The 26,241-nt window shown below is 33.9% G+C and overlaps 3 protein-coding genes across 3 annotated transcripts; 1 reads left to right on the top strand and 2 right to left on the bottom strand.

Annotated features, from left to right (window-relative positions):
- Window positions 1–584: 584 nt before the first annotated feature.
- LOC130807842 (RNA polymerase II C-terminal domain phosphatase-like 3) lies at window positions 585–7,781 on the bottom strand. The gene is made up of 12 exons (XM_057673201.1): window positions 6,695–7,781; window positions 6,478–6,610; window positions 6,337–6,392; window positions 6,159–6,219; window positions 4,684–6,072; window positions 3,479–4,075; window positions 3,240–3,386; window positions 2,877–3,145; window positions 2,652–2,763; window positions 2,091–2,348; window positions 1,887–1,933; window positions 585–1,792 (listed from the first exon to the last, which is right to left on the bottom strand). The coding sequence occupies exons 1-12, from the start codon at window positions 7,366–7,368 to the stop codon at window positions 1,729–1,731; spliced, it is 3,807 nt and encodes a 1,268-aa protein (XP_057529184.1). The 5' UTR covers window positions 7,369–7,781; the 3' UTR covers window positions 585–1,728.
- Window positions 7,782–9,781: 2,000 nt separating this feature from the next.
- LOC130807943 (uncharacterized) lies at window positions 9,782–18,424 on the bottom strand. Its single transcript, XM_057673351.1, has 14 exons — window positions 18,046–18,424; window positions 17,885–17,942; window positions 17,409–17,522; window positions 15,419–15,516; window positions 14,875–14,958; window positions 14,612–14,745; window positions 13,148–13,220; window positions 13,030–13,075; window positions 12,768–12,877; window positions 12,584–12,691; window positions 12,430–12,489; window positions 11,714–11,775; window positions 10,406–10,721; window positions 9,782–10,094 (listed from the first exon to the last, which is right to left on the bottom strand). The coding sequence occupies exons 1-14, from the start codon at window positions 18,142–18,144 to the stop codon at window positions 9,885–9,887; spliced, it is 1,572 nt and encodes a 523-aa protein (XP_057529334.1). The 5' UTR covers window positions 18,145–18,424; the 3' UTR covers window positions 9,782–9,884.
- A 4,834-nt stretch (window positions 18,425–23,258) lies between these two features.
- LOC130808916 (transcription factor bHLH74-like) lies at window positions 23,259–26,079 on the top strand. The gene is made up of 6 exons (XM_057674480.1): window positions 23,259–23,617; window positions 24,199–24,399; window positions 24,544–24,609; window positions 24,735–24,803; window positions 25,023–25,106; window positions 25,572–26,079. Exons 1-6 carry the CDS (start codon window positions 23,345–23,347, stop codon window positions 25,734–25,736), a joined length of 858 nt encoding a protein of 285 aa, XP_057530463.1. The 5' UTR covers window positions 23,259–23,344; the 3' UTR covers window positions 25,737–26,079.
- The last annotated feature ends 162 nt before the right edge of the window (window positions 26,080–26,241 follow it).

Here is a 26,241-nt window from a genome sequence, read left to right as displayed (position 1 = left end):
AAACTAAAAATAATAAAAAATCTTATTTAATTCATCTTAATATTAATTTTATTGATAAAATCATAGTAATAATTTTTAAATATATAGAATTAAATTAATTTAAATTAGTACCCGTGCTTTAAATGGTATGCCAAGAAAAAATGGAGGGAGTATGGATTAAAGAATGAAGAATGTGCACGCCTGAAATGCACGCCACACCTCCAATTTGGATCATCACCAAGATACTCGACTTTCATAGTTTCCAGTCCCACAGCAATTACCAAGCTTCTTTCTTACACTTGTGAATTTTAATAATTTTTTCTCCAGCATAAATATTAAAAATATCAAATTATTAATTTTTATATTTCCCTAATCCTAATGTTTTTATTAACAATTCTATTTTAATTCACTCTTACTGCAAAATTTCTATTTTAAAATATACTCCCTAACCCTAACCATGTGTACTGCTAATTAGATGTATTAATGGTCATGTGGCAGGTGACCAAATCAGGAAAAGTGTAAATGAAGTAAACACCACACCGGTGTAAAGTGTTCTTTTTAGGGAATTAAAAGAAACCTAGATTTTTTGAGTACTTGGTGTCTGCTGACATGAAAATTTCAGAATGAGTTTCATAAACTAGAAACAATTCATTAAATTTTGTCCATTTAAATCACAAATGCAGATTTCTTCAATAACTAATACTACTTTTTCACGTCATAACCTAATATAATAAGAGGTCGAATTTGGGAGCCAAATTAAGAATACTTTTACTTGTAGTATTGTAGAATTTGTAGTAGTTCTATGAGGCGGATTTATGTGAAGTCACAGAAGCTATTGCTACATATTCTGGGTGATATAAAGGCTTCCAAGGAACAGACTGATCAACACGATCCTACTTGCCGATTTTCCTCTAATGAGGTTAATTAGATTGGGAGTTCAACAAGACCGACATATTTGCATATTGAAATTATATGACACACAACCTAACCAGTCGTCTAACTCGTAACTGGTTTAGACTACGGTAATCTGAATGGTATTTCTTCAATTTTGGTCAAAAAGTTCTTTTTAAGTCCACATTCCTCCCTCAATTTTTTCTCTTGTGTTAATGGTTAGTTATAAAGATTAATATTTTCGGCTTCCACACACAATTACTTTGTCCAGCCTTGGCGACTTTGCCTCTTGAATCTTTTAGGGCAAAGTTGCCAAAAAATCACGCTTTTTCTACGCAACCACGACTAATAAAAACGTCCCAGCTTATCCCTTAGCCCCGCAAGGGGACACCACATACCAGAAATGCTCGACATTGGTCCTAATCATCCTCTTTAGACCCATGACATTGGTTTCCCTCCAATTACCTTCTCAAAACTGTTGGAGCAACGACCATTATCCCATGCAACGCCAAGTATAATCCCAAAAATGGAATGACCTTTAGCTGTAGAATCCTTTCCAAACTATTAACACAACCACAAAACTTTTCCAGTGTACCTATAAGAATATACTTCCACAACCCAATTCTTGGAGCGACACACGACCACAAATGCATAGCGAAAGGTTAAGGGATGAAAGCTAGGCCTGATCCTCACCATCAAAACTACATTTGGACCATCACTAGCAAGGGTGGGTTTGAGATTAGATTTTCCCAGAAAATATGAAAGAAGTTTCTGGTTTCCCCAGCCCTGATTCCAGAAGTTTAAAACACCTGAACTTAATGGTGTTTGTATGACCAGGGCAGGACGGATTGTAATTGTTTAGGAACTGATGGAAAAATCTTGTTCATTTGCCCTTCTATAAAGTAATGCAGACGCTTCAACCCTGTTATGCAGTTAGAAGTATAGGAATTTACATTATAATCATAACAAAGGTTTATAATATGACTTAGGCAGGGTAGTAAGACAGGAATGCTCACCAGCCAGGATGCACAACAAATCTTCCAGTTGATAGAGCCCAATTAACCTGTTAAGTAATGAACCAATCAGGACTTACTAATTGAAATGGAAGTCAACTAGGGAAGAAACACATAATTTTGCTTGAATGAACCAAATACGCAAAAGAAAATCCTCTTAAGCAATCTGACAATCAAGCACTAGTTTTCAATGCAAAATAGATATACCTTGTCAGTCCCTGGAGAATTGGCAACTACATGGGTGACTTGTTCATCAATCTGATTGGTGCACACAGCACCAAATTGCTGTGCCGTCTTCCAAAGTGGGTGTAAATGAGGATTAGCTTCCTCAACAGGAAAAACCCTGCTGAATACAATACGGCAACCTGCCAAAATCTTTCGCTGTTCGGAAGCCAATATATTTCTCACATCCACATCATCTAGGGCCTTGTGAGCAAAAAAGTTTTGGTGTATTCTTTCGATAACCTGTTTCACATAAAGGCACATAAGAACATCTGAAAGCCTTTCCTGTCTCAAATACAAATACCAAGTGATGAGAGTGAGGGTTTTAGTTTCCATTTTCTGAATACAGAATGAAGAAGGAAAAGGAGTGAATGACAGGGAATCATTTTCAATACACCAAATCCTTCCACTTGAGAGATTTGGGAACAAACTGAAAGCCCAATCTTTCCTTACTTCCCCTTAACTCCCAGTGTCTTTCCTCTCTTACCTTTGCCAAATGCTAAAATACACACTAAAATCTCAAGATACTTCTAATTAAAAACTTACTGCCAACGATGATGCCAGTGTTCCTTCTTCTGGTCTCTCATCATGGTCAATCTCAAGAAGTGAAGGTCCTTGCAACCCAAATTGTCTCCTACTACAAGGAAAATATATATACCTGCATGCAAAAGGCTAAGTGAGGTTGATACATAGGAAAACACTATATCGAAGGCAAAAAAACAGATCTAGAAAGCACAACGGGACATTGAACAGCTTGTACTCCCTACTAACCTTTCCACAACTATCAAATTATGCTTGTTATGTGGCCAAACTCTGGCAGAATCATCTATTATTACAACAGAAGATTCCATACCCAAAACACCCTCTAAATCCTTGCTCTTGGGGACCCGTTCATCACCATCAAAAAGATCCCCATCATCACCCCGTGAGATAACTCGGCCAGCAAACAAACTTCCCTTTGGATCAAGCACTTTGGCCATCTCAGTGGCATACAACTTGTTACCCATTGTATAAAGATGTAATTCATAAAGCTTACTTGCCTGTAATATCAGGAAGAGTGATTCAGTCCATGAAGGAACTCAAATCCCAAACCACAAGGCAGATCTTAACTAATGATATTTGAAACATACATACCTTCTCTAAGAAAGTCCAAATACCGGGTCGCAATTTCGTCCACATCGCCATATGAGGAAAACGAAAGAGATGCCTCCGAGGCTTTTCACGATCTTGCTCCTCTTTCTTTCTCAAGATCTCATCATGCACAGGATCTACCTCAGTGAACTGTAAGGAATAAGTTCCAGAAAAATTCAGCATATATTCCAATAATATTACACTAGCTGAGTCTTAGAAATATAGCATCACATGAAACTCACCTTCGCTGAATTAAGAAGCGTGTGATCCAGGTCCAACACAAGACATAATTTACGAGAAGCAAACATTTTCTTCTGTTCGTCAAGCCTTCTAGTTCTCTCTTGCTGTATAGCTGCCTTCTGCTGATCATCATATCCTTCAAAAAGATGCTCAACATCTCCCCAACTGTTCTGCCATTGTGGACGACCAGTTGCAACTTCTTCAGGCTTCAATCCAGAGCCAGTACGCTGATCAGCAGTATTTACTAGCCCACCAGAACTAGCACTTACTCTATCCAAATTAGATTGCACAGATGCAGTACTTTTTGGAAGTGGAGACTGTACGCTGGATGTTTGAGGGGCAGAAATTATGTCAGCAATATTTCTCAAATTCTTTGTAAACTGCTTCGTAATATCAGGTAAAGCTGGCGTCTGAGCAGATGCCGCACTTAAGCTTGTCCCATTAGCATGCCTTTGGGAATTTAAATTGTCCTGGAGTCCCTGTGTTGTTGCACTGTGGACTCCATTCAACTTAGGCTGCTCTGCCACTGAAATTCCAGTCCTTTGATGCAGGGCACGGCGAGGATCTCTGGGTTTCATGCGAAGTTTTACAGATTCATCCTGTGGGTTTTGCAAGTACACCAATTTTACATGTGAGCATCTTACCAATATCTCTACCATTAAATATCTTTGACTAGCATTTATTTATAGTTAAATTGAGTAAATTAGAGAATATAATATAGTGCGTAATATGTTGCTGACAATTTCCAAAATTATAGAGTTAATTCATACATATAATTGTCAAAATTAAGTATTTTTACTACATAATATCTTTCGCTTTTGTTTTTTAAATATCATATGTTTATATATGTCGATGCTTAAAAAACCGTGAATTACACGGATTTCTACACTAGTGTTTAATGAAAGGCTAAGAACATAAGTTGTGAACACATTAGATAAACCCTAATGAACAAAAACCAAGAGAAACATGCAGAAAACATGCTTACTGAGAACAAACCATCTAAAACATGCTTACTGAGAACAAACCATTCAAAAAATGCTTACTACGAGTGTATAATCTTCTAGACCTCATTAATGTACATACATCCATGATCCACACAGAAAAAAACCAAGACTAGCATCTCATATGAGCAGAGCTCAAATACAAAAAATAAAAAGGCAAATTTATTAATTGAGAAATCACGCAACAAAAGAACATAAAAGCTCACCGTGACCGCTGGCTGAGAAGGAACCTGAAGCAATCCTGCACTCGTCTGCACCACCCCAGGTGAAACTGTGGCAGCAGTAGTAGGCAATGGTGCTGCTCCTAGTATTGACTTTAAGTTTCCTGAATGTAATACACTCTGCACAGGTTCACTGGATTTTTTCTGCTCGTTAATAATATTCATCCACGCTGCTGGATTTCCTGCAATGTCTTTCAACAGGGACTGCAATGAAGGCGTGCCACTAATACTCATTACAGGTTGTGTAGTTGAATTCACTGTGACACTGGGACTAATGTCAGTAATTCCGGTGGAAACAGTACTGCTTAATGATTTTCGAGGATCATTTGTTGACACCAAGAGCCCTCTACTTGCAAATTGCGACCCTGGAATATTACTAGTCTCAACTCCAGTACTTCCTAGCACTGTTTTTACAGGATTTGCATTTGTGACCTTAGCTTCATTTTCCTGGACAATCCGTGGCCTCTTGAGTGCAGGACCATCCAAGATAGGAACTTCAGCTGCCTTGACTTTCTTGGGATTCATCAACTCAGACAGAGGCTCCAATTTTGATGCTGAAAAAGGTACCAGAGGTGAGGGACAAAAACTAAGGTCTAACGAGCCAAAATTAGGATTAAGATGCCGAAGCCTAGGATCTCGGCTCTTCACAGGAACACGCAATGAAGGAGAAGACACAGCACACGGAATTCCAGCATTAGTACCACTGACTAAGCGTTGTACAGTTGAACTAGTTGTCTGAACGGCAGAAGAAGCAACTGATTGAAGCACGACTGAGGGATTTGTATTCCTATTGAGAGAATTATGGGCTATAGAACTCGAAATCTCCTCATTGTTATCATCAGCACCACCATCATTTCCATCTTCAGACGGAGTTGGACTAGGAAGTCTATCCATTGCTAAGAACGTACTCCGACCAAACCTTTGTTGGTAACTTGACACAGCCTTCACCGCATCAGTCTCATAAGGATGCACCCCAGGATTCTGCAAAGCATGCCCTACCTTAGGGGGGGCAGCTGATTCAAGGAAAGGCGAGGGGGGCATTGCTTTACTGGTAGGCGATGGAAGACTATCTTCATCATGAACTTTATGCAGATCAAGCAGAGGACCAAAACTGTTCCTATTCTTTGAATTAGACTGAAATTGTTTGATTGCATCTGATAGAATGTCATTGTTCTTTCTTTCAGCCTGGTAAACAGACGAATCAAATCCTTTTTTTTTCAAATTGTCCGAACCATAATCACCAGTATTCACAGTTAAAGTGTTCAAATCAGTGAGGATGGCCTTTTCTGTAACCGGCAACTCCTCTTGCCTGTTCCTGGATTTGGATTTAACAGAAACTACAGGTGGGTTAACAGCGGCAATCATGTCTTCCACCTAATCAAACCATATGGATATAAAAATATAAGATATTTCATAGCTACAATTAACAGGGGAGAACAATGCAACTGAGCAGAACCAACCTCTTTTCTCTGTTCTGGTGTAAAAAGAACAGAACTAAAACTCTTGACAAACGTAAGCAGCCTACACAAAAGATTTGTACACAGAAAAATGAATATCATTGAGAGGATAAAAAATGCCCTCATTTATTGAGTACAGTACACTTATGTAACAGAAGCAATTGAGACAACAAGACAATACCTTGACATCCTATCCTTGTTCTGATCTTTTATAGTATCACTCATAGAAGTGTAAACCTGACAAAAAAGATCGACACAATGACATTTCAAAACAACATTCATGTTAATTGATTCCTCAATTAAAAAATGAGCGTTTTCTTACAGAGTAAACACACAGAATAGCATCAAAAGATTGTTGAATGAGTGCATCCTTTGAAGGAAACCATGTATGCAATACCAACTGTCTCAAACTCTCCAACGAACTTTGCAATCGAGCGCACACAATATCAAATGATCTAAACATCACCAGAAACTTTAACTCATCATTCCTCCAATATGAGAAGATATACAAAAATATAAAGATCAAGATATAGACTTACTTATTAGCTTCAGCAATACTGACATTGTGAAGAACTTTACGAATAGAAGACACTTGATTTTCCAATTCTTCATCATCCATCTCAAATCCACTAAACCCAACTTCAACTTTATTACCATTATTGAACTGATTATTGTTATTATCAGTATCAGAATCAAAATCAATTTCACCTTCTTCCAATTCACCTTCTTCTTTTTCACTATCAACGACCTCAGCAACTTCATTACTACTAGCAACACCATTACTATTTACTAACATTGGTTGTTCATCTTGTTGTTGTTGTTGTTCTTTCACATCAGTGGTATTATCCACATCACTACTACTATTGGTGTTATTGTTCTTGTTCTTTTTTTCATCAATATCATCTTTCTTAAGCTCAACAAGAACCTCATTCAGAGGCTTATTCTGTACAGCTTGCGCCCATGCTAAATTATACAAACCAGAGGCAGCTCCATATCCTCTTGGATATGAATACTTATACAGATCCCTCATCCAATAACTGTTTTTGTGATTGTTATCTTTGTTATTCGATGAATCCGAAGTTACCGTTGTTGTTTCCGTCACCGCCGTCGCTGTCTTGTTGATGGATTGTTGTTTCCACAACTTAGATTCATTCTCTTCAGAAATTTCACCTTCTTCATTTGAACCCACTTTCATTTTAACATCACTTCCCATGCCAATAAAACCAAATCTAGGGTTTTTCGGAGTCTGAACCCGATCTAAGTTTTAATTCACCAAATTGTTTCTAAGACCACAGGAACACAAAGAAATCGATGTGTTTGTGATCAGATCTACGGATTAGCGTCGAATTTAGGCTTTCGAAATTCGAAAAAGTTGTTATATTTACTAAATAAGCAAATCGATTATTTATATTGCCAATAAATCAAAATAAATGGCAAAAAATTGTTATTTTTCAAATCGGATCTGAAAATTTGATGGTTGATTTCACGGTTGTTGATGAAGATTAACAATGAAACTACAGACCAAGAAATGAGAACACGAACTAATAGTAGAGAGAAAGGGGAAGAATATGACGTTGATGATGATTTTGTTATCGCCAATACACAATTTGACCATGTAAGAGAACGGAGAGCAAATGAATAGGAGTAAGAGGCTTAAATTAAGAAATATCAAAAGACATTAGATTTGTGACTTTAGATCGTGACCGTACATGTCAGCAATCCGGATTATAAAATTAATATTTCTGACAGTTTTTTGTATTTGTTGCTGACTGTCTGCGGCACTACTTATTGTCATTTCCTTTTAATTTTCCTCTAATTGATATTGTCTTGGTATTAATAACGTTAACTATTTATTTATTTCTATATTTTGTGAATAAGATATAAATTCGATTGTCATTGATCTCCTATCCTAATCTATTTTGTAATTAAAAGTTTAAAACAAAAATTTTAAACTATTATTATTCTGATCCCTTTTGAACTTAATTTTATAATTTAATTTTTGAAGAAATTTTTTTTATTTCCTTTATACTTGGTCAACAAATTATTATATCTTTAATAATACAAATATTAAATAAGCGATGATACAAATATTGAAAAGTTAAAAAAAAGTATCGAAAATATTTACATAAAATAAAAATGTTTTTAGAGTCAAATATTAAAGGTTTACAATTTTGCTTTAAAGTTTGAGTTAAAAATTAGAAAAAGAAATCAACTTTTTCTAACCTTATAATTTCATCTCAAGTCTGAATTAAATATCTGGAAATACTCATTTCTTTTGTGAGAACTAAAATAAAAACTAAGTGGAAAGTACTTTGCAAAAAATTTATAGAAAATTAAAAGGAAATTGATTTTCCTCATCCTTCCCTAACGCCCGGGTTAATACTCAGTATTAGCATCATACATATTAATATAAATATTAGAAAATAACAAATATTTTCTCCTATTCATCATAAGTATCCTATTTAGTTTTTGGATACTATTTATCTCTTGCTTTTAATTTGTATTTTATTACTAATTTATATATTGAAACATAGTCAAGCGGGATCTTGTTTGATTCGTCTTAATGTGAGGATTGTTCATATCAATGTTCCATAATTTTTAATTATACACAATTCAAAATATTAAGGATTGAATAAATGCATTTGATAGAGTGCATAAGCAAATAAGACAGTTGTGGTAAATAGAAGGGAGTATCATTCTTCGGGAGCTTTGACAAATGAAATTATGTTAATGGATCATAGTTGATTACATAACAATATTTATCTGATTTAGATTTTGATTTTTTTAAATTTTGAGCTAAATTGGATAGAGTATTTATATAAATTTATTATAGTAATTCTATAACCTAGAATTTGATACATTTAACTGATGTATTCGATAAATAATTAAAAATTTCAGCATTTTACCTTTTGCTTTTAAAAAATTTATTTGATAAATTTAATCATGATAATATATACTTGCATTATTCTTTAAAGTTATATTTTCATATATTTTATACTAATAAATTTGTACATGGCATGAGTTTCTATACTACTAATTAGTGATTAAAAATTAAGGTAATTATGATGAAAAATCTTCTGACAAGTCTAATGGTCATACTTAATCTACTTCAACCATATCATTTTCTTTATAATATTCATTTAAATACATTACAGATATTAAGTAAAAATAAAAAATTATAAACAAAAAATATTTTTATGATCAATTCATTACCATTAAAATGAGTCAATAACATAATAAATATTATGAAAATTTATACTACAAAGTACTTTAGATACAACAACCAAACATATGGTAAAAAATTTCCATAAACCTAAATGAAGAAAAATTAATTATCATGTTCCATTTAAATAAAAATGATTACCATGATTCTATCAGCAAACCATCTCAACCCGATACGTAGAATTCTTCTTAACATTTCAAGTTAATTTAATTTTATAAAATAAAAAAACGTCGTGAATTTAATTAGTTGTTTGGGATCCACTTTCCAGAATCTGCCATTTAATTAAATATTCAAAATAATATTACTTTATGTAAAGTGGTCAAACTTGAGACTAATGCACCTGCATGATGCATCATCACAATCATCAGTATATAATATTGTCAGTCACTTAGAGTCTACCCCATTTGATCAATAAAGTTTTCACATAAAATAATCAAAAGGCTATATTTTGATAGAGTTTCCTACCAACCAAAAAAATCTATTCTTCACGTGAGTTTTCAATTGATTTATTCAACATTTTTGTCCAAGTACGGAAGATAAATAGTGTCAAAAATAATTCTCGATAACAAATATCGAACTTCATGTAAGTTCCCAGTAGCCAACGACTCGTAGTTGATCTCAGCTCCAAGCTTTGGCACAAATCCTTTTCCCCTTCCCTTCACAATACAGCTGAATATACCGTCTGTCCTCAACTGTAATGCTAATGATATGAATACCTGTAAGACAGCAACAAATTCACATCATCATCATCATACCCGTTGTATCATCATCAGCATTTTTCCATATATAGGGGCTACCCCTAGTTTGTCCCTAAACTCTTGGTTCTTAATTCTATCCATCAACATGTGCCCACACATCCACCTCAACATATGCATTTCTGTAACTTTCATCTTGTGTTCAAAAATCTTCTTTACAGGCCAACATTCGGTACCATATAGCATAGCCGGTCTGATTGCCGCTCGGTAGAACTGTAATTGAAAATATTAACCGTTTTATGACATCGAGTAATTGAAAATAAAAGTCTTACCAAGTCTGAAAAAGGCGCCTTTGGATACTTTGCCATCGCTTTCGAGACAATAGTCTCGTCAGTCATTTGACACAATGCCGTTTTAACAGAAGCAGCAAGATCTTTTACGTCATTTGCCAAATCGTTGTCCATAGTTTGACTGTCGTGTTGAAGTAATTCGTGGAACGTTGAATCATATGGTCGAGTGATGCTCTTTGCAATGGCTATGGCTTCTAAAAGTGAACCGCCATTGTGGATGGCAAGGCAGAATGCAGCAATCACTAAAGGATGTCGTGGTTGGTCAGCCAATGCTTTGTGAAATGCTAATAAGCCTACCCTGAAATGTGATACTAAAATTCAGATACAGAATGGCCTCAAGTCGGATGAATACTCCTATAAAAAGAAGTGTTGATTGCATGAATCTTTCTTACAATTACCGAACTTTACAATACATTTTAAAAAACTCTTCAAACAAATGGTTTTGCCGTGTTGGTGGTATGATATGGCATATGGGTACTCCATACATTCCAACATACATTTGTATCTTACCGTAACCGCAATATAGGCCAAGACAACCGTGAAACCATCCACATTGATCACAAAAGTTGTTTTGTGCCTGTGCGTCAATCGAGATTTTGCACTAAAAAGAAAAGTGTCGAGATTTTGTAAATAATATGAACTTTTTCCTTTACAAATACTCCCTATAAGATAGTATGTAAACCTTTCGCCAAAATATGAATATCTTAGTCTGGTTTTCAGTTTTCCCCACTTGAGTTGTTTTCACCTGATCTTGCTATATATTATATATATATATATATATATATATATATATATATATATATATATATATAATCCCTGATCAGAAAACACAATATTTGCACCAAATCTGCAATCGTCCAGGAATTGCCAACTTGAAGGATTCCTCGCTGCCATCTTTTAAGAAACCTAATTTTTTTTTATCTTGTTGATCAAGGTCACCTTGATCACATATCACTTCTTAATTGACCATAATTCTTATTTGGCCCAACCCGAGGCAAGTTATAGGGTTTGCAAACGCAATCATAATTTCAACGTCTTGACTAAATCATTAAGAAAAGCTGATAACATAGTCAATAGCATCAATAGTAAATGTCCAGAATTTCACCGAAAGAAACTAAAATGACTAGAGCACAAGGGATCAAGTCACATGAGCATTTACCATTTCACTTACTGACAAATATTTAGCTAAAAAACACGCTTTAAGCATCAATACCAACAGTCACACTCACATGGTCCATGCCATAGAAAGGCAATAAAGCAACTGTTATTAAAGAACGTAAGTTTACTTACCACAAGCTGCTATGGCATGGTCGATCTGGTGCAAGGAGTTTGTCCAGATTTGAAAACAAAGACTGCAGGGAAGTCATTCTATTAGATAGGTCATGTGGTAAACTGTATGCTAAAAAAGAGACTAGTTGACTACCATTCATATATATCACCTAACTATCCTTGTGCAGATTGAATTAACTTCATAATATCAAATGAAATAATATTAATATGGTGGGAAGTTCATTTATATCTAAATGAAGCAGAACAAGTGAGCGAGTCCCAGGGGTGGGCAAGAGGGGCTGTCACCGAGGGCCCCATGTCAAAAAAAACAAAATTTAATGGTTGTAGAAGGGTCTATATAGGTGATAAATTAAAGAAAAAGGGTCCCCATGTGCTATTTCGCCCAGGGCCCCAAAATATCTAGGGCCGGCCCAAAGAAAACTAATTCCAAATAGTAGATGATAAATTTGTTATTGGGCTTTACACGACAAGACCTGCATAAGAGGACAGTTGGTTGCACACAAACTTGATGAGGTTTCATCCTAAAACCAATTGGTATTAGGAGGAGTAGCCCATCAAGCTTATATGTTAGTCAAGTTCTCTCTAATTTTTTAATGTGTGATCACATGTGGGTTATTTCTCTAAGTGTAGAAAAAATTGATTTTTACTGATTATTGCATTTCTACACTGTCAATTCTGAGAAAATCAGGTGAAAATTGATAAAGTTTTGCACTTACCAGTAACATGTTAGACCTTTTGTCTTTCCTGCGAAAACCTTGGGAGACAAAATAGGCCGCCTGTAGGCGAAAATAACAATCAATTGCAATAATTAAGACGTATACCACAAGAAAAGTCATAAAATTTGTGCTAATATGGAAATAGTATGCGTACTTGTAGGGGTAGGAGTATCTCTAAAAGACCATACTTCCATAGTAACCTTAAAGAAGCTTCAGCGGATCCATAAGCCAACATATAATTCATCTCCATAAGGATCCTTCCCTGCGGCATTTAGTGAAACTGTATGTGTGTAAAGCATGATAGAGCAAATACATAAAAGAATATGAAGTGTAAATACCTTGTCCAGTCTTAGAACTGAGAAGGATAATTCTTTCAAAGAAACGGCCAAATCTTTGGTAAACTTAAACTCTAAGCGTGCAGCAATTCTAACTCCGCGTAAAATACGGGCTGTGAAATCCGAATTGTATCTGTTAGATAGAATAGTGGACAAAAATATTATGGTGTTTCAGAAAAAGATGAAGGCTATACGATTCAGAATCTCAAACAAGTTTGACTTCCAAACTTCCCACATAGGAGGCATAAACGATTATGAAGCTCACCACAGTCTTCGGTGAAAGAAGAAAATGCAGGGATAACTGTCCGCACCTATAAAAGCACAAGAATTTGATAAGATCTTAGTAACTACAATAGGTGTGACAGAAAGAGAGAGATGCAAACCCTAGATTTTTTGATATCTTCAATTCCACCGATATAGTCATATACTATCTTTGCGTAAGGATCAAACATCAGCCTGCATTGATCAAAAGTAAGAGATTAGAAAAGTGTCAACAAAGACTGAGTTCAAAAAGCAAGTTACTGACAGAAATTTCAAATTTAAAAAGTTCAAATTTTGTGAGCAGCTGACTGCCTCTGCAAAAACTACAGTGTGGGAGAGAAAGGGAAAATTGAGGACAAAAAGATGTGGAAAGATGAAGAGACGAACAAAAAGACGTAAAAGGGTTCATGAGTCGGGATGGAAATAAGGATTGGCGGATGTGAGTCCCTCCTCCATACCCATACCCACAAAAAATATTCATGCTCGTCAGTGTCGTCACCCACCCAACATCTACGGTGGATACTGATTCATACCCACATCTACCCATATGATCCCTAAAATTATATCTATATCAACTATCTAATAAGGTATCCCTATCATGGCCATACATGCCTTAGACCTACCAAGTCTCCAACCTATACACACCCTTTTTCCAACCCATAACTGCCACATAATCACTCCATCACCAACATATACCCGCTTCATACCCACTAACGATGAAGAAAATGAAGATTATAATAAAAGAGCAACACAACAAAGAATGAAAATATATATAAAAAAATCAAGGTGGGTATGGGCCCAGGGTGCGCAAGTGAGTATGTGGCGGGTATGCCCTCATACCAATGACCTACCCACTACCCTGTCGTAGACTGAAAAATACATGACCGATGAAGGAATTGCACTACTTTAGTTCGTTAGAATAACAATGGCCGAAGAATGAAAATTTATCTTACTTATGTAAAATAGAGAGTAAAATGCAAATCTATATTGATATTAACTGTAACCTAAAAGATAGAATAGTTTTCAAGCAGTTCAAGAAGCCTGAGATCTCCGAAAAATGAGTATAAAACCCACTAACTGAATGACATAACTTCTGGATGCTTTCTTTGTTTCTCTTCTCCCTATCGACTTATTGCCTAAGAAAAACTACTAACTAGTAAATCTCTAAAATACCCCCAACTAAGGCGCATTACCTTAAATCCCTATGCATTACATACCTATGGCGGGTAAGACTTTTTATATCCATATCTACACCATAGTCGGTCCCTACCCTCAAAATTCATGCTCTTACAATCATACTTGCCCCAATTAGGGTGGATGCGGTGCAAAACGTGCTGAATTGCCTGTGATCCTCCCTAGTCCCTGGTTCATGTGCAGGTCACGCAGATTCTTTATCAAATCATCAAAATCTGATGAGAGGTATATCAACAAGGTAGTTTTTACTTTTAAGCCACTTTTTTCCTTAAGGTACTTTTATTGCAAAAAGTGTTTTTCTAATAGTGAATATATCTTGACAAAATTACCAAAAGATAAGCAAAGCAACTTGTTATTTCCAACATTTGATTTACAAGAGTCAGGCGCATAACCCGTTAATAGTGAAGTCCCGTTGAACACAGTTTTTCCAACGAATATAATCATGCTCATCACAACCTCGAGGCCTTTTCGAAAGATTCTTGAAGTTTCTCCTTGACTTCCTTGCAACAGTGCTAAAACTTGACACCTGTTCTCACAACAAAGTGCCTCAAGTTGGAATATGAATATATCTGACCGTAAAAATTAACACAGATTCCCTATCTTTCCCTTTTTCTTAATTTCAATGGAGGATTTATTACAATTTAGGATAACAAACCTCAATGACATAATCTGCTACATGCACGTGGCAGATAGGAAATCGCTTGCCAACTATTTCGCAACGAGGAAAGGTTCGGACAATCTGTAAGTAGTACAAAAGCGAACAGCAAGCTTACATTTTGTGGTCATGCAAATTCAATCGAAGGTAACATACAGGCCAATCACTGATTATAAAGCAGAATAGAAAATCACTTTTAGAAGAAAAAAATCAATCACTTTTCCCCACAGGAAGCAGACCAATTTTATCCTAAAAATACAGTATTATATTCCCATCTAGTCCTTAATATTTGCATGAGAAAGCACACAAAAAAAAAAAAATTCATTGCTTGAAAAAAAGCACTGTTCATAGGTAGCCCCAAGAGCTAATTTCAAGAGAAGGTGCATTGGACACTATTACAGTCACATCCTCCTTTGGTAATACTCGCATTTCTATATTTGGTTTTCTTGATTGGTTATTTAATTAACACGATGAACATATTCTATATAAAACAGGTTTATCATGCCAAGAAAAACAGTGAAAGGCTTAAGCCTCCAAGACTAACCTCTTTTAGCTCAGCTGTAGTGATGATGTCAAAATCTTTGGGAATTCTTTTCAAGATGAGATCCCGTACACATCCTCCAACAAGATATACCTCATATCCTGGGATAAGTTCAAAATAACAGTAAAACCTCTCGAAGACACCTTGTTTTATAATCATGTAATACGTTTTTATCCATTAAATTTGATTATTTATTCTTTGATAAGAAAAAGGGATCATCGTTAATAGATTGAAACATATTACATAATCATAAGACAAGGTGTCCCCACTCTTCCCAGTAAAGACCAACATCAAAAGTTATTTCGAATCAAAGAAACACGAAATCAAGAAGTGTAAATTTATGCCAACCACATACACCATAAAGCATTAGTCCAATAGCAACTTCTCCTTTTCTTTCCAAGTTCCGAAAGTGAACTTGCAACCAATTCAACACATCCATAGACAAAACCAATGTTCTTCATACAATGAAACAACTTCCAACAATAACTAGCCGCCTCACAATGAAGAAATACATGAGACAATATGATGTACCCACCCGTAGCCTATCTTCTTTTATTTAACATTATTTGTCACATTAATAATATCAACACATAGAGGCCATTAACAATATAATATTAACTAACTTAAACCTATGTGAGAAAATTTGCTTAATTACCCACATTGTGGACTAATAGGAGATTAACACAATCATATCAATGGACATTTGATGATTCAAACGGGAGAAACTTGTCAGCGTGGGTGCCCAGAAATTCATTTAGGCAACATACAAGAAACGGTATAGACTTTTGTTAAAGCAAGTGCCAATAATCTTAGTGATGACGTTCACTTTAAACATATAGTCGAACATGCTTTGTCTTGTACTTTAGAGAGGGTCGATAAAGATGTGTCGAATATGGGTGGTTTAAGGTTTGGAACGGTTGATGAGAGTTGTTTGATCAAAGCAACAAGAAGAGAGGCTGACTGTGAGTGGCTCGAACAACCGCTCGGTCGAGCAAAGAGTGGCTCGACCGGTCGAGCGGGGGTGGCTCGGTCGAGCAACATGTCGAGCAATATGTGCAGAATAAGTCAGTAGCTTCTCTGGAAGCTCGCTCGACCGAGCGAGGTAGTGGCTCGGGTCGAGCGGAAGATCAGAAGACTACATTGGATTCTGTTTTGGTCAGAATTCCTGTGTAGACATTGAATAAGAGCATTACTTCTTGGTTTAATGTAATGTTTATTGTGATGTTTATTACTATGGTTAATTGTCATAGTTAATTAGGATGTTAATTGTGAGTTTATGGTGATTTATGAGGGAATACAAAGAGTGATGAATACTTTGCCTATAAATAGGATTCATTACTCATAGTAACACACACCACAAACACACATATTGTTGAGAGGGCTATTGCATTGTTAGAAACTTGAGAGTGTTCTTACTTTGCTTTAGTATTTGTGATCTTGAGAGATTGTTCTCAAGATAAGGGTGGTTTATTATACTTGTAATTGTTGAATTCATTATAATAAACTATATTTGAGGGGGAGGTATTCAAGATACCTCATAAACACTTGTGTTCATTTGCATTATATTTTTCATTTGTTTTTCTTTGTTAAACCTGTTTGAGGCTTGCGCTTTCAACTTTGATTCTTCATAGAGCAACACACATGCAATCAAGAGCTTGAAAAATAAAAAATAGAAGAATAACTATACAAATGAAGAATGAAAGCTTAATGTTATGTTTTGATTACAATTTTGCAAGGAGAGGAAGGCGAAGAGAAGGGGAGGGATGATTTGTGAGTTTTCCTTCCAGATCTTTCCAATGTTGGAAGGATTTGTTTTGTCCTCCTTCCCATTCCCTTCTCTCGATTTCCCTCCCTTCACCTATAGGTATCCAAATGAGGGAAATGCAATCCCTTCCCTAAATCGTTTCCCTCCGTTTCCTCCTATCCAAACATAGCGTAAAAGATGATCAACAAAGAACTTAGCATTCTAAAGCATTAAAAAAAGATGACATACCCTTTTTCCTTAGGGTTTTGAGAACAAATCTAGTAGGCTTATCAATCATGGAATTAGTAATACCCAATTCTTTAGAGCTTAACTTCTTCCAATCTTGTGCATTCAATTTAGCACCTTCATTGAAAAAACACAAACATCACCAACACAACAAATTATCAAAAAAAAACTTCAATTTTTCGTTCACTAAGAGTGTGGTTGGTTTGTCAAAAACATTTTCCAATTTTCCTTATTTGGTTATAAGGGGATTAAAATGGAAAACTCAGTAAGAAAGCTTTTTCCATCACTTTGTAAACATTTTACTCAAAAAAAAAAAAAAAAACCTACTTTTCCTCCACCCTCCATTCCGAGAGTTTTCCAATTTCCACCAAACCAAACAAAAGAAAACTAATTATCATTTGCATTTTCCGTTGCAAACTTCCACAGTAAATGTTTTATGTCAAAACAAACACCCCCTAACAAAACAATGAGATAGAAACCTGGTGGATTAGAAGATTTAGGAGATTCAACAGCAGAAACAGAGCTAATACGCGGAAGCTGCAATGAAAGCAAAGAAATTTATACAACCCAGAAAAACTGAAAAATCGAAATTGCAAAAAGGTTAATAAAAATGGAGGAAATTGGAGCAAAAAAACAATACCTTTGTAACACAATAGATTAATGGAGGACAAATTGCAAGAGGTTTTGTTGAAGCCAATCCAATACCAATTCCAATTCCAATTGCAGCAGCCATTGCCATATTGGATGAGCCAACAGCCTTAACATTACAACATACCCACCATTTTTTTTCAAATTCAAGAGCAAAAGTACTAATATCTGGATTTAGTATGTAAGATATGGAGTTCCCACATCAAATTTTCAGGGTTGTAGTTGACAGAAAAGAAGATTGTTTAATGATTTTGTGTTGCTTGACTACTGCACTCTGATCCTTTCGGAAGATTGTTTTTGGTGGGTTGATAATGGGCTTTATTTTTTTATTTTGGGCCTATCGTGTTCCAACTTCCCAAGTGGTGTTGAAGTTGAAAAAATGAAATACATAAGCTAAATTATTAAAAAAAAAAGTACGAAATAAGATAAAAATCAATTTATATTCAAAAAATAAGTGTTTAATTTCCAAACCTGAGGTTTGATTCTGTTTAGAGTTACTGACTACGAACAACTTCTTTGCCTTTTTAAAAAACTAAGCAACTGTTCGCAGTTACTAAACTACGAATAGATCTAAACTTCGGATTTGGAAATTAGACGCTTATTTTTGAAAATAAGTTGATTTTCACCTTATTTCGTGCTTTTTTTTTAATAATTTAGCTTATCAATTTCATTTTTTCGTTAAAGTTTTGAATTTGCTGGACTTGCGTTCAACGCAAATTCTTCGCCGACACCATCACATTTGTGCGACCTCCAACCCAATTCATTACTCCTTCCTTTCTTAAAGAAATTTTCACTTTTCATTTTAGGTGTTTTATTTGTTTTCTCATAAAAAATCTTTCTATTTATATCACAAATTTTGAACAAAAATATCCGGTTTGAAAACCCGACCCGAATTATTCGATATCCAGTTTTAAAAACCGAATAATTTACCCAATTAACATAATACAAATAATCCGGATATACCCGGTTTCAAAACCGGGTATTCGAGTCGGATACGGATAACTCTCTATAAGTTTTTTTACTATATTATGTTATTTTAAGTTTTTTTTTTAAATATAGCTTAAGTTTTTTAATTTGGGTATTATTTATAGCTTAAGTTTTTTTAATATACGTCAATGAACTACCAATTTTGTAAGAGAATAAATTATGTTCATTTATATGTGATGATTAAGAGAGAAAAAACGCATGTTTAAGGAAATAAACAAAATCGGATATCCGTTTCTCGACTCGGTTTAAATCGGGTCATATTTTTAGGTATCCGAAAAACTGGGTACTCGGATTTCCGGATCTGGATCGACTTGGTATCCGGTTTTGAATACCCCTAATTTTAATATTTTAATAATGCTTATGGTCCACACATATTTTCCACTAATTTTATTTTTAATATTTTAATATTTTTATATTTTTTAAGGTCCCCACATGTTTCCCACTAAATTTATAAAAATAATTTTTTATTTGTTGTGATTCCCATATTTTTTCCACTAACTTTCTTTTAATATCATTTTTTAATATTTTTGGTTCCAACTTTTCCTTCATCAAATTTATCATTTAATAAAATAATATCTCAAGTATCTAAAAGGTTTTATTTTTCTTAATTCTCGTGAACATTATTTATGGGATCTTCTTTAAGAAACCAAAGGAGTATAAAAAAATAAAACAACAAATTTTGTACCGGACTATCTCATCGTGAGACGGGCCCATATAAACAGTCTCTTAGTAAAAAAATAAAAAAATAAATTTCATTCAAACCTGTACAAGAAGCAGTTTCTTATTTAAATAGTTTGGGTTGACCCAATTAAAGTCATCTCATAGTGAGACGATCTCAACAAAGAATTAGTAAAATTAAAATTATTATTTACTAACTCCTCATTTTAAGTTTTCTAAGGGTCATTTTTAAGGATTAAAAAAAATTCTACTTGTAAGTTTCAACTTTATTTTTTAATTAATTATCAACCATTAAAATGTTCATTTCAAGGGTTAAATTTCCTACTTTAAGGCTTAAATTCTCTACAACAAACCTTAATCTTTCTTCAACAATGACTTATATTGTCTATTCCAAGACTTAAAATGACTACTCTTTTATTTATTGATTTATTTTTGATATTAAATTTTTTAATTATAAGGTAAGTCGTGGGAAGGAAAACTTAGATGAAAATTAAACCTTTAATCTTACCTGAAAAATGTGATATTTAATCTAATTAAAACAAGACCAATTCTCATTATACCAACAAATAATCGATAATATTTTAAAACTGAAATTTATAGGAGAGGTTATTGGGATGTTGCAATTCATGTCTTTTGTTATTTGAAGATGTGTCTTGGATTGGGTATTTTACTATTTTGGTGCATCTTATAGGCGATTTGCCCTTACAATGCTGTTCTTTGTCTTGTTATCTAGTTATTCTAGGGAGGTCTATGATTTCTTAGATGACCAAAAAAAGAAAAGATTACAAACATTGAGTGCATACGAGCGTGTATAAGGTGAGTTATTGCCACCATTATGTATATGTATATCTTTAGTTATTTGTATATATTTTATTTATTAGCTTTTTAGTTATTTGATTATTATTTATGGTCAATGTAGATTGTAAGTTGTAGGTTTCTCTTTCTTTGAAAACCTTTTTGAGTCGAAGGACTTTTTGACCGTACTTTTCTTTATGGGTATGAATTGTCGTCTTTTTTCCCTCTCTAAACCCTGACCATAGTTTTCTATGAGCGGGATACACTATGTATGATGATGATGATGAAGATGCCCTTCACACGAGAGCCCTTTGAGCTATAAGTGTAGATGTAACACATACCCTCTTAATTCCAGACCGTTGGGGTATCCACTTTAATTGAGAGGTAATTGAGATTTAAATCCGTGATCTCTTATATCGCTAAGTTCTAAATATCATCTTAAAGAATTAACTCAATAAAAAGCTTAAACTACTAATTGAGATCCCAAGAAGTGTTTTATACCAAGTTAGGATATTATTATATAGTCTAACATTTTAAATACATATATAGGTGAACAAATATAATTATGAAAATTTTCACCCATCAAATAAAAATTTTAATAGAATATTATGATTAAAAAAAAGAGATATATCACACCCATCTGCCGATTTTAATTTCCCACATATTTTAGTACTACTAAGATAGAAGTAAAAATTAAATTTGGTAGCTACACATAGATAAGAACCGGTTGACGTCTTAATCTTAAAATGAACGTACAAAAGAAAAGACGAGTGAGAGTTATACGCAGACATTGATAACAAAGGCACGTGGTTGAAACATGGGCACCGACTACTAAAGCAACCTGTATGTATATCTTTACTTGACTAACTCACTAACCCCCCTTCTTACTCTCTAGTCTCCACTACTACTATTTTCATTCATTCTGGTCCCAAAGTAACTCTTTGTTTTCAAGTCCTTACCAATTTCTTTACAATATTTTAGTAAAATAGTTTATTTGAAAATTCTAACTTATATTGATATAATAAATATTAAATGGCGAGAAATAGTTAGAGGTCTTAAATCCGTGTACCAAGCTTTATTTTGATAGTTTCCTATTTATCACGTATTTTATTTTATTTTCTTATTTTGCTACCTATTTATTTAATATTTTTCTAATTGTCCAACCCTAGTTCGGCTTATTTTGTGTTTTGCATGTAACTATTCCCATGTTATCTTGGTGTTATTTATGTCTCTTTTTGCAGGACTCTCTCTACCATATAGGGTGTAAATTGATGGCATGTTTCCTTATGCACTCGTCGTCCAGCCTTGAACGTACACGAGTATATTCTGTCTGCCACCTCTGGCTCCGACCCTGACTCTATGCGGGAATCTAGGCTAATAATCATGACCATGATCACATCACCCGATAATTGGATGGCAAAATCATTTAAGACTAGTGTTTTGTATGTTAGTTAGTTGAAGCAATTATTATTAATCAATTAGTTTTGCATGTTCAAAGTCAACTATACAAATCAATACTCCAATCAGATATCAATCATTTATCAAACACGCATTAAAAGTATATTAGTTATTATTTATTCATTCATATCTTGCCATCCCCATTTTTATTTTGCTCTGCTTCATACTGACCTCTTCATCTCCTGACTCCTCATATAAGCCGTCCAAACACTATTACTGCAATGTTGAAGAGTCTAGATATCGCTGATATGAATTATGATGATGTTCACATTCACATACATTACTGTGTATACAGAGAATGGAGGTTAATTAATTCACATTCTTCTTGGCCATTTGGCTGTACCATTCCAAATTATGACCACTCAAATTTATCGATATTTTTTGACAATGACAGCCTTTATTATACCACCACTATTTGTTACTACTAGCTCTTACAATTTGGTCTTGTGCTATTTATTATTTATTGTTATGTTGTTTTTCTGTTGTTTCCGTTACAAGGCCGCCCAATACAAAATATTAGTAATCTCACCTATTCAATATACGTGTCTCATTTTTATATTTAATCAAGTGATTTAAATATTTTATTTTTATTTTGGTTACTTTTTTTTATCTATTCATCTTACACATGTGATCCCGTTTAACTATAAATTAGACTCTCTCTCTCTTACATATGTGTTAGATCCCATCCCACTATAAATTGGACTCTCTCCTACACATTTGGTCTCATTTCACTGGCTAAAAATTGGTGAAAAAATCAAATAGGACACATGTGGTGAATAGAAGGGAGTATAAGCTAAATAGAATTCACCTATCAATTTGACTATCATTTTGTGTGTTATATGTTATATTGTGACAAAATTTAATGTTAATGTGGTTCTTAATTTTAAGACCTAGGCAGCTGGTTACACCCTAGGCAAACTCAGACTTATATTTCCTATGTTTGTGTCATGACTGTTTGATTGATTTTTGGTTTTCTAGTTAGATAAATAGCCAAAAAAATATTAAATAAAATTTAATTGTAAAGTCGATTTAAAAGATAAATATATAAAAGTCATAATAAAAAAGCATACTATAAATATTTCATTTTATTGACTTTTAACATGCTTTTTTTTCTAATAAACAACCAACAATATTTCGACAAAGAATTTTTACCAAATATAAAGATAACAATGTACTTAAACATCTTTAACAAGTAGCAAAATGACCAACCTGTCAAATGAAATAATAACTTCAAACGCGGATTTGGCAAATGGACCCTTATAACGGACCCTTTAAACCCCACCTACACAATAGTCAGTTAACAGCGCATTAGGTAACGGTTTAAACGGAATGTTGGTGTGGTACAGTGTTGTTATCTATATATATACTCGAAGATGGCAGAAGTTGAGTTTAGTTGGATATCTTTATATAAGCTCAAAATGTTAGCTTCTTCAGAAGATGATGAACAATATCTTAATGTCCAAGCTGATAACTTGACTCCTACCATTTTTCACAACATGAATTCCAATTATTCATGTATTAGTGATTTCGAAGACTTTTCTCATTTTTATGATGATAATCAGCAGCCTAATCATTATCAGGTTGTTGCTAATGTGCTTACTACTGCCGTAGCAGAAAAGAAGAAGAAAACTACGTTCCTTCCTAAGGTAATCACACAGCACATTACACAATGGCGTGTAACGCGTGTTTGACGATTTTTATTTTTTATTTTTTTTTTCATTTTAGTTGGTCAAACAGTCAAAAAAATTAATAATTGTTTCCTCTCATAATACTTTCTATGTTTGAGTTTGTATGCATACCAAATTCGTAATTTTGCTCATACGCATAACAAAAACTTATAAAAAGCACCAAATTCGTAATTTTGCACATATGTGAAAATACTGACATATGAAATTATGTGGTTAGACGATCTAAAGAATATTCCGCTTAATTATATTTCTTTTGACATATTAACCGTAATATATAAAAAAAATTGAAAGATAAACGATAGCAATATAAGCCTAATATAACTAGTATTTCAAAATGTAGGAGGTAACGTTTAAGTGAGATGATAAACCAGCTTTTAAGCTATATTATATTAACATATAGTTTGTTTATCAAGTAATACTTTCAGCGTCATATCAACCAACAACTCCAACTAACAGCCATACATACTCATATATTATTAGACTTTTTTGTCGTAATTTGAGTGCAAACTAATTGCTTGCCTATTTTGGTTATATTACAGGATAAGAAAATGAGACAAAGAAATCGGAGGAATGATATTAAGGGAGAAAATATGGTCGACAAGATGAAGAAGAATGAAAATATTAACAAGTGTGTAGAAAAAATGACAGTAAACGATGAAGCTGGGAGAAGAGATGATGAATATGTGTATCTAAGGGCGAAGAGGGGTCAAACTATAAACAGTCATAGTCTTGCTGAAAGGGTATTTATTTTCTTTCCTAGGCGTATTTTTGTAATATATTTGGTAAAATATTATATAATATATATATGTTCTCCATATTTAGTATTCTTTATAATTTATATCAATACCATATATCACAATTGTTTTTATGTTATGCTATTTCAGGTAAGAAGACAGAGAATTAGTGACAAGATGAAGGTATTGCAATCTCTTGTTCCTGGTTGTGAGAAGGTGTGTGCATCCTTCACTATGCATGTATATTAATCTTATTGGTGTTTATATAAAGTAGCAGATGATTTTTACTATTAATGTTGTCGTTTTCTAACTTAACAAGATAACAACAATCATTTTATCAGATGACAGGGAAGGTTCTTATACTAGACAACATAATAAACTATGTCCACTCGCTTCAAGATCATGTTAAGGTAAATGACAAACTCAAAACAAGTAAATATCCTCATTTTCTCCCATTAAGTCTGCTATAATTGACCTAAAAGTTCTCAAATAAAAAGACAATTTATAGCAATTTTAATGAGACAAAAGAGTAGTCATTAACATCTTATTATACTTCTACTCTTTTTCGATGTCTCTGTTGGTTCATGTTTTATTGATCTACGTTTTGTTCATGTATGTCTCGATTGTAGACCCTAATGGAAGAGCTCGCTTTAATTGATCCAACATTTAACCTCAATTATCTTGCACAACGACCTATTGCAATACAAACAGAGGTACTTCTCTATTTGCTACTATTATGATATAATCACAAAACGTTTAGCCCTAGTTGTTAGAGTGTATAACTAGTTTTAACCATCAGCTTAAGTTTTTGGTTGAGTAGGTTCCTTGATATGGTATTAGAAGTCAACGTAATAAAAGGTTAGCAGTTCGAATATGAATCACCCCTCATTTGAATTGAAATATTTAGTGCCGGTATAAGAAGGGCTTATGTTGCATCTACACTTTTAGCTTAATGGGCTCTCCTATAAGAGAGTTTGTTAAAGTATATAACATATCATGGAGCTTCAACATCAACTTAAACTTTAAGTTAAATTAGTTTCTTGACACTAGTTTCCTCTCTAGTTACCAACAGAAATATAATTATTTTACAATAATCATTTTATAATAATATCTATTCTATCGGTTACTATTATATCGTTATGGTTTAGTTTACATTAAGGTACCTTTTATTGCACCAGGAATCACTTGCTACTTCGGCTGATTCTGAATGCTCAAGAATAGCAAGCCAATCATATGCTCGAGAATATGAGTCGATTCGTCTACAAGAAAGTAGTAATGCTTATATGTCTGCACCACTCTCACCATGGCTTGCTCTTCTAGAAGACCGCGAGTATACGATTTGATGAATTTATCAAAGATATGGCATGTCTTATGATTACTCAACCACCCCTTCATTCACTATTTTCCTTTAGTTGGGGGCAGAGTTGTATGTTGAATCATATATGTGACTTTTTAGTTGTAGTAAATATCGCTTTTTTTTTATGTAAGATTTTGGTTTGATTCTTACTCAAATCTTTCTTTTCCTCGCCTATCATGTAAAAAAAAATATGTTCTTGTTTTCCTCGTGTATTCAATCATGTCATGTTCATGTATGTTATGTAATTAGAGAGATTGTTAACTATAGGGTTTAGTTTTTTCTAATGAATTTCTCTCAACAAACTTTCTTATGATTTAATTAAATTTATGGGGAAAATTAATAACTAAATTCTCTGATTCTCTTAGCTTTTTTGTTGATTTTTGACGTTTGATTTTTATTTTTTAGATGGTCAAAGTCAAACAATAAATTTAAAAATGTTGTATTAAGCGTTTAAGCCAACTGAAAAGCTGAGCTCTAAGACAAAGTAATTT

This window comes from Amaranthus tricolor, chromosome 3, assembly GCF_026212465.1.
Source record: "Amaranthus tricolor cultivar Red isolate AtriRed21 chromosome 3, ASM2621246v1, whole genome shotgun sequence".
Classification (NCBI taxonomy): Eukaryota; Viridiplantae; Streptophyta; class Magnoliopsida; order Caryophyllales; family Amaranthaceae; genus Amaranthus; species Amaranthus tricolor.
This window is presented reverse-complemented; position numbering and strand designations above follow the sequence as displayed.

Excerpts from the sequence above, each read along its gene's own strand:
- LOC130807842 (XM_057673201.1), bottom strand. The coding sequence starts at position 7,368 with ATGGGAAGTGATGTTAAAATGAAAGTGGGTTCAAATGAAGAAGGTGAA. Across the intron at positions 6,220-6,336 it reads AACAAGGATAGGATGTCAAG|GCTGCTTACGTTTGTCAAGA; the intron begins GTATTGTCTTGT and ends TCTTTTGTGTAG. Across the intron at positions 2,349-2,651 it reads CACTGGCATCATCGTTGGCA|GTTATCGAAAGAATACACCA; the intron begins GTAAGTTTTTAA and ends TATGTGAAACAG.
- LOC130807943 (XM_057673351.1), bottom strand. The coding sequence starts at position 18,144 with ATGGCAATGGCTGCTGCAATTGGAATTGGAATTGGTATTGGATTGGCT. Across the intron at positions 17,523-17,884 it reads TAAATCTTCTAATCCACCAG|GTGCTAAATTGAATGCACAA; the intron begins GTTTCTATCTCA and ends TTTTCAATGAAG. Across the intron at positions 12,878-13,029 it reads TTCTTTCACCGAAGACTGTG|CCCGTATTTTACGCGGAGTT; the intron begins GTGAGCTTCATA and ends CGGATTTCACAG.
- LOC130808916 (XM_057674480.1), top strand. The coding sequence starts at position 23,345 with ATGGCAGAAGTTGAGTTTAGTTGGATATCTTTATATAAGCTCAAAATG. Across the intron at positions 24,400-24,543 it reads GTCATAGTCTTGCTGAAAGG|GTAAGAAGACAGAGAATTAG; the intron begins GTATTTATTTTC and ends ATGCTATTTCAG. Across the intron at positions 25,107-25,571 it reads CTATTGCAATACAAACAGAG|GAATCACTTGCTACTTCGGC; the intron begins GTACTTCTCTAT and ends TTATTGCACCAG.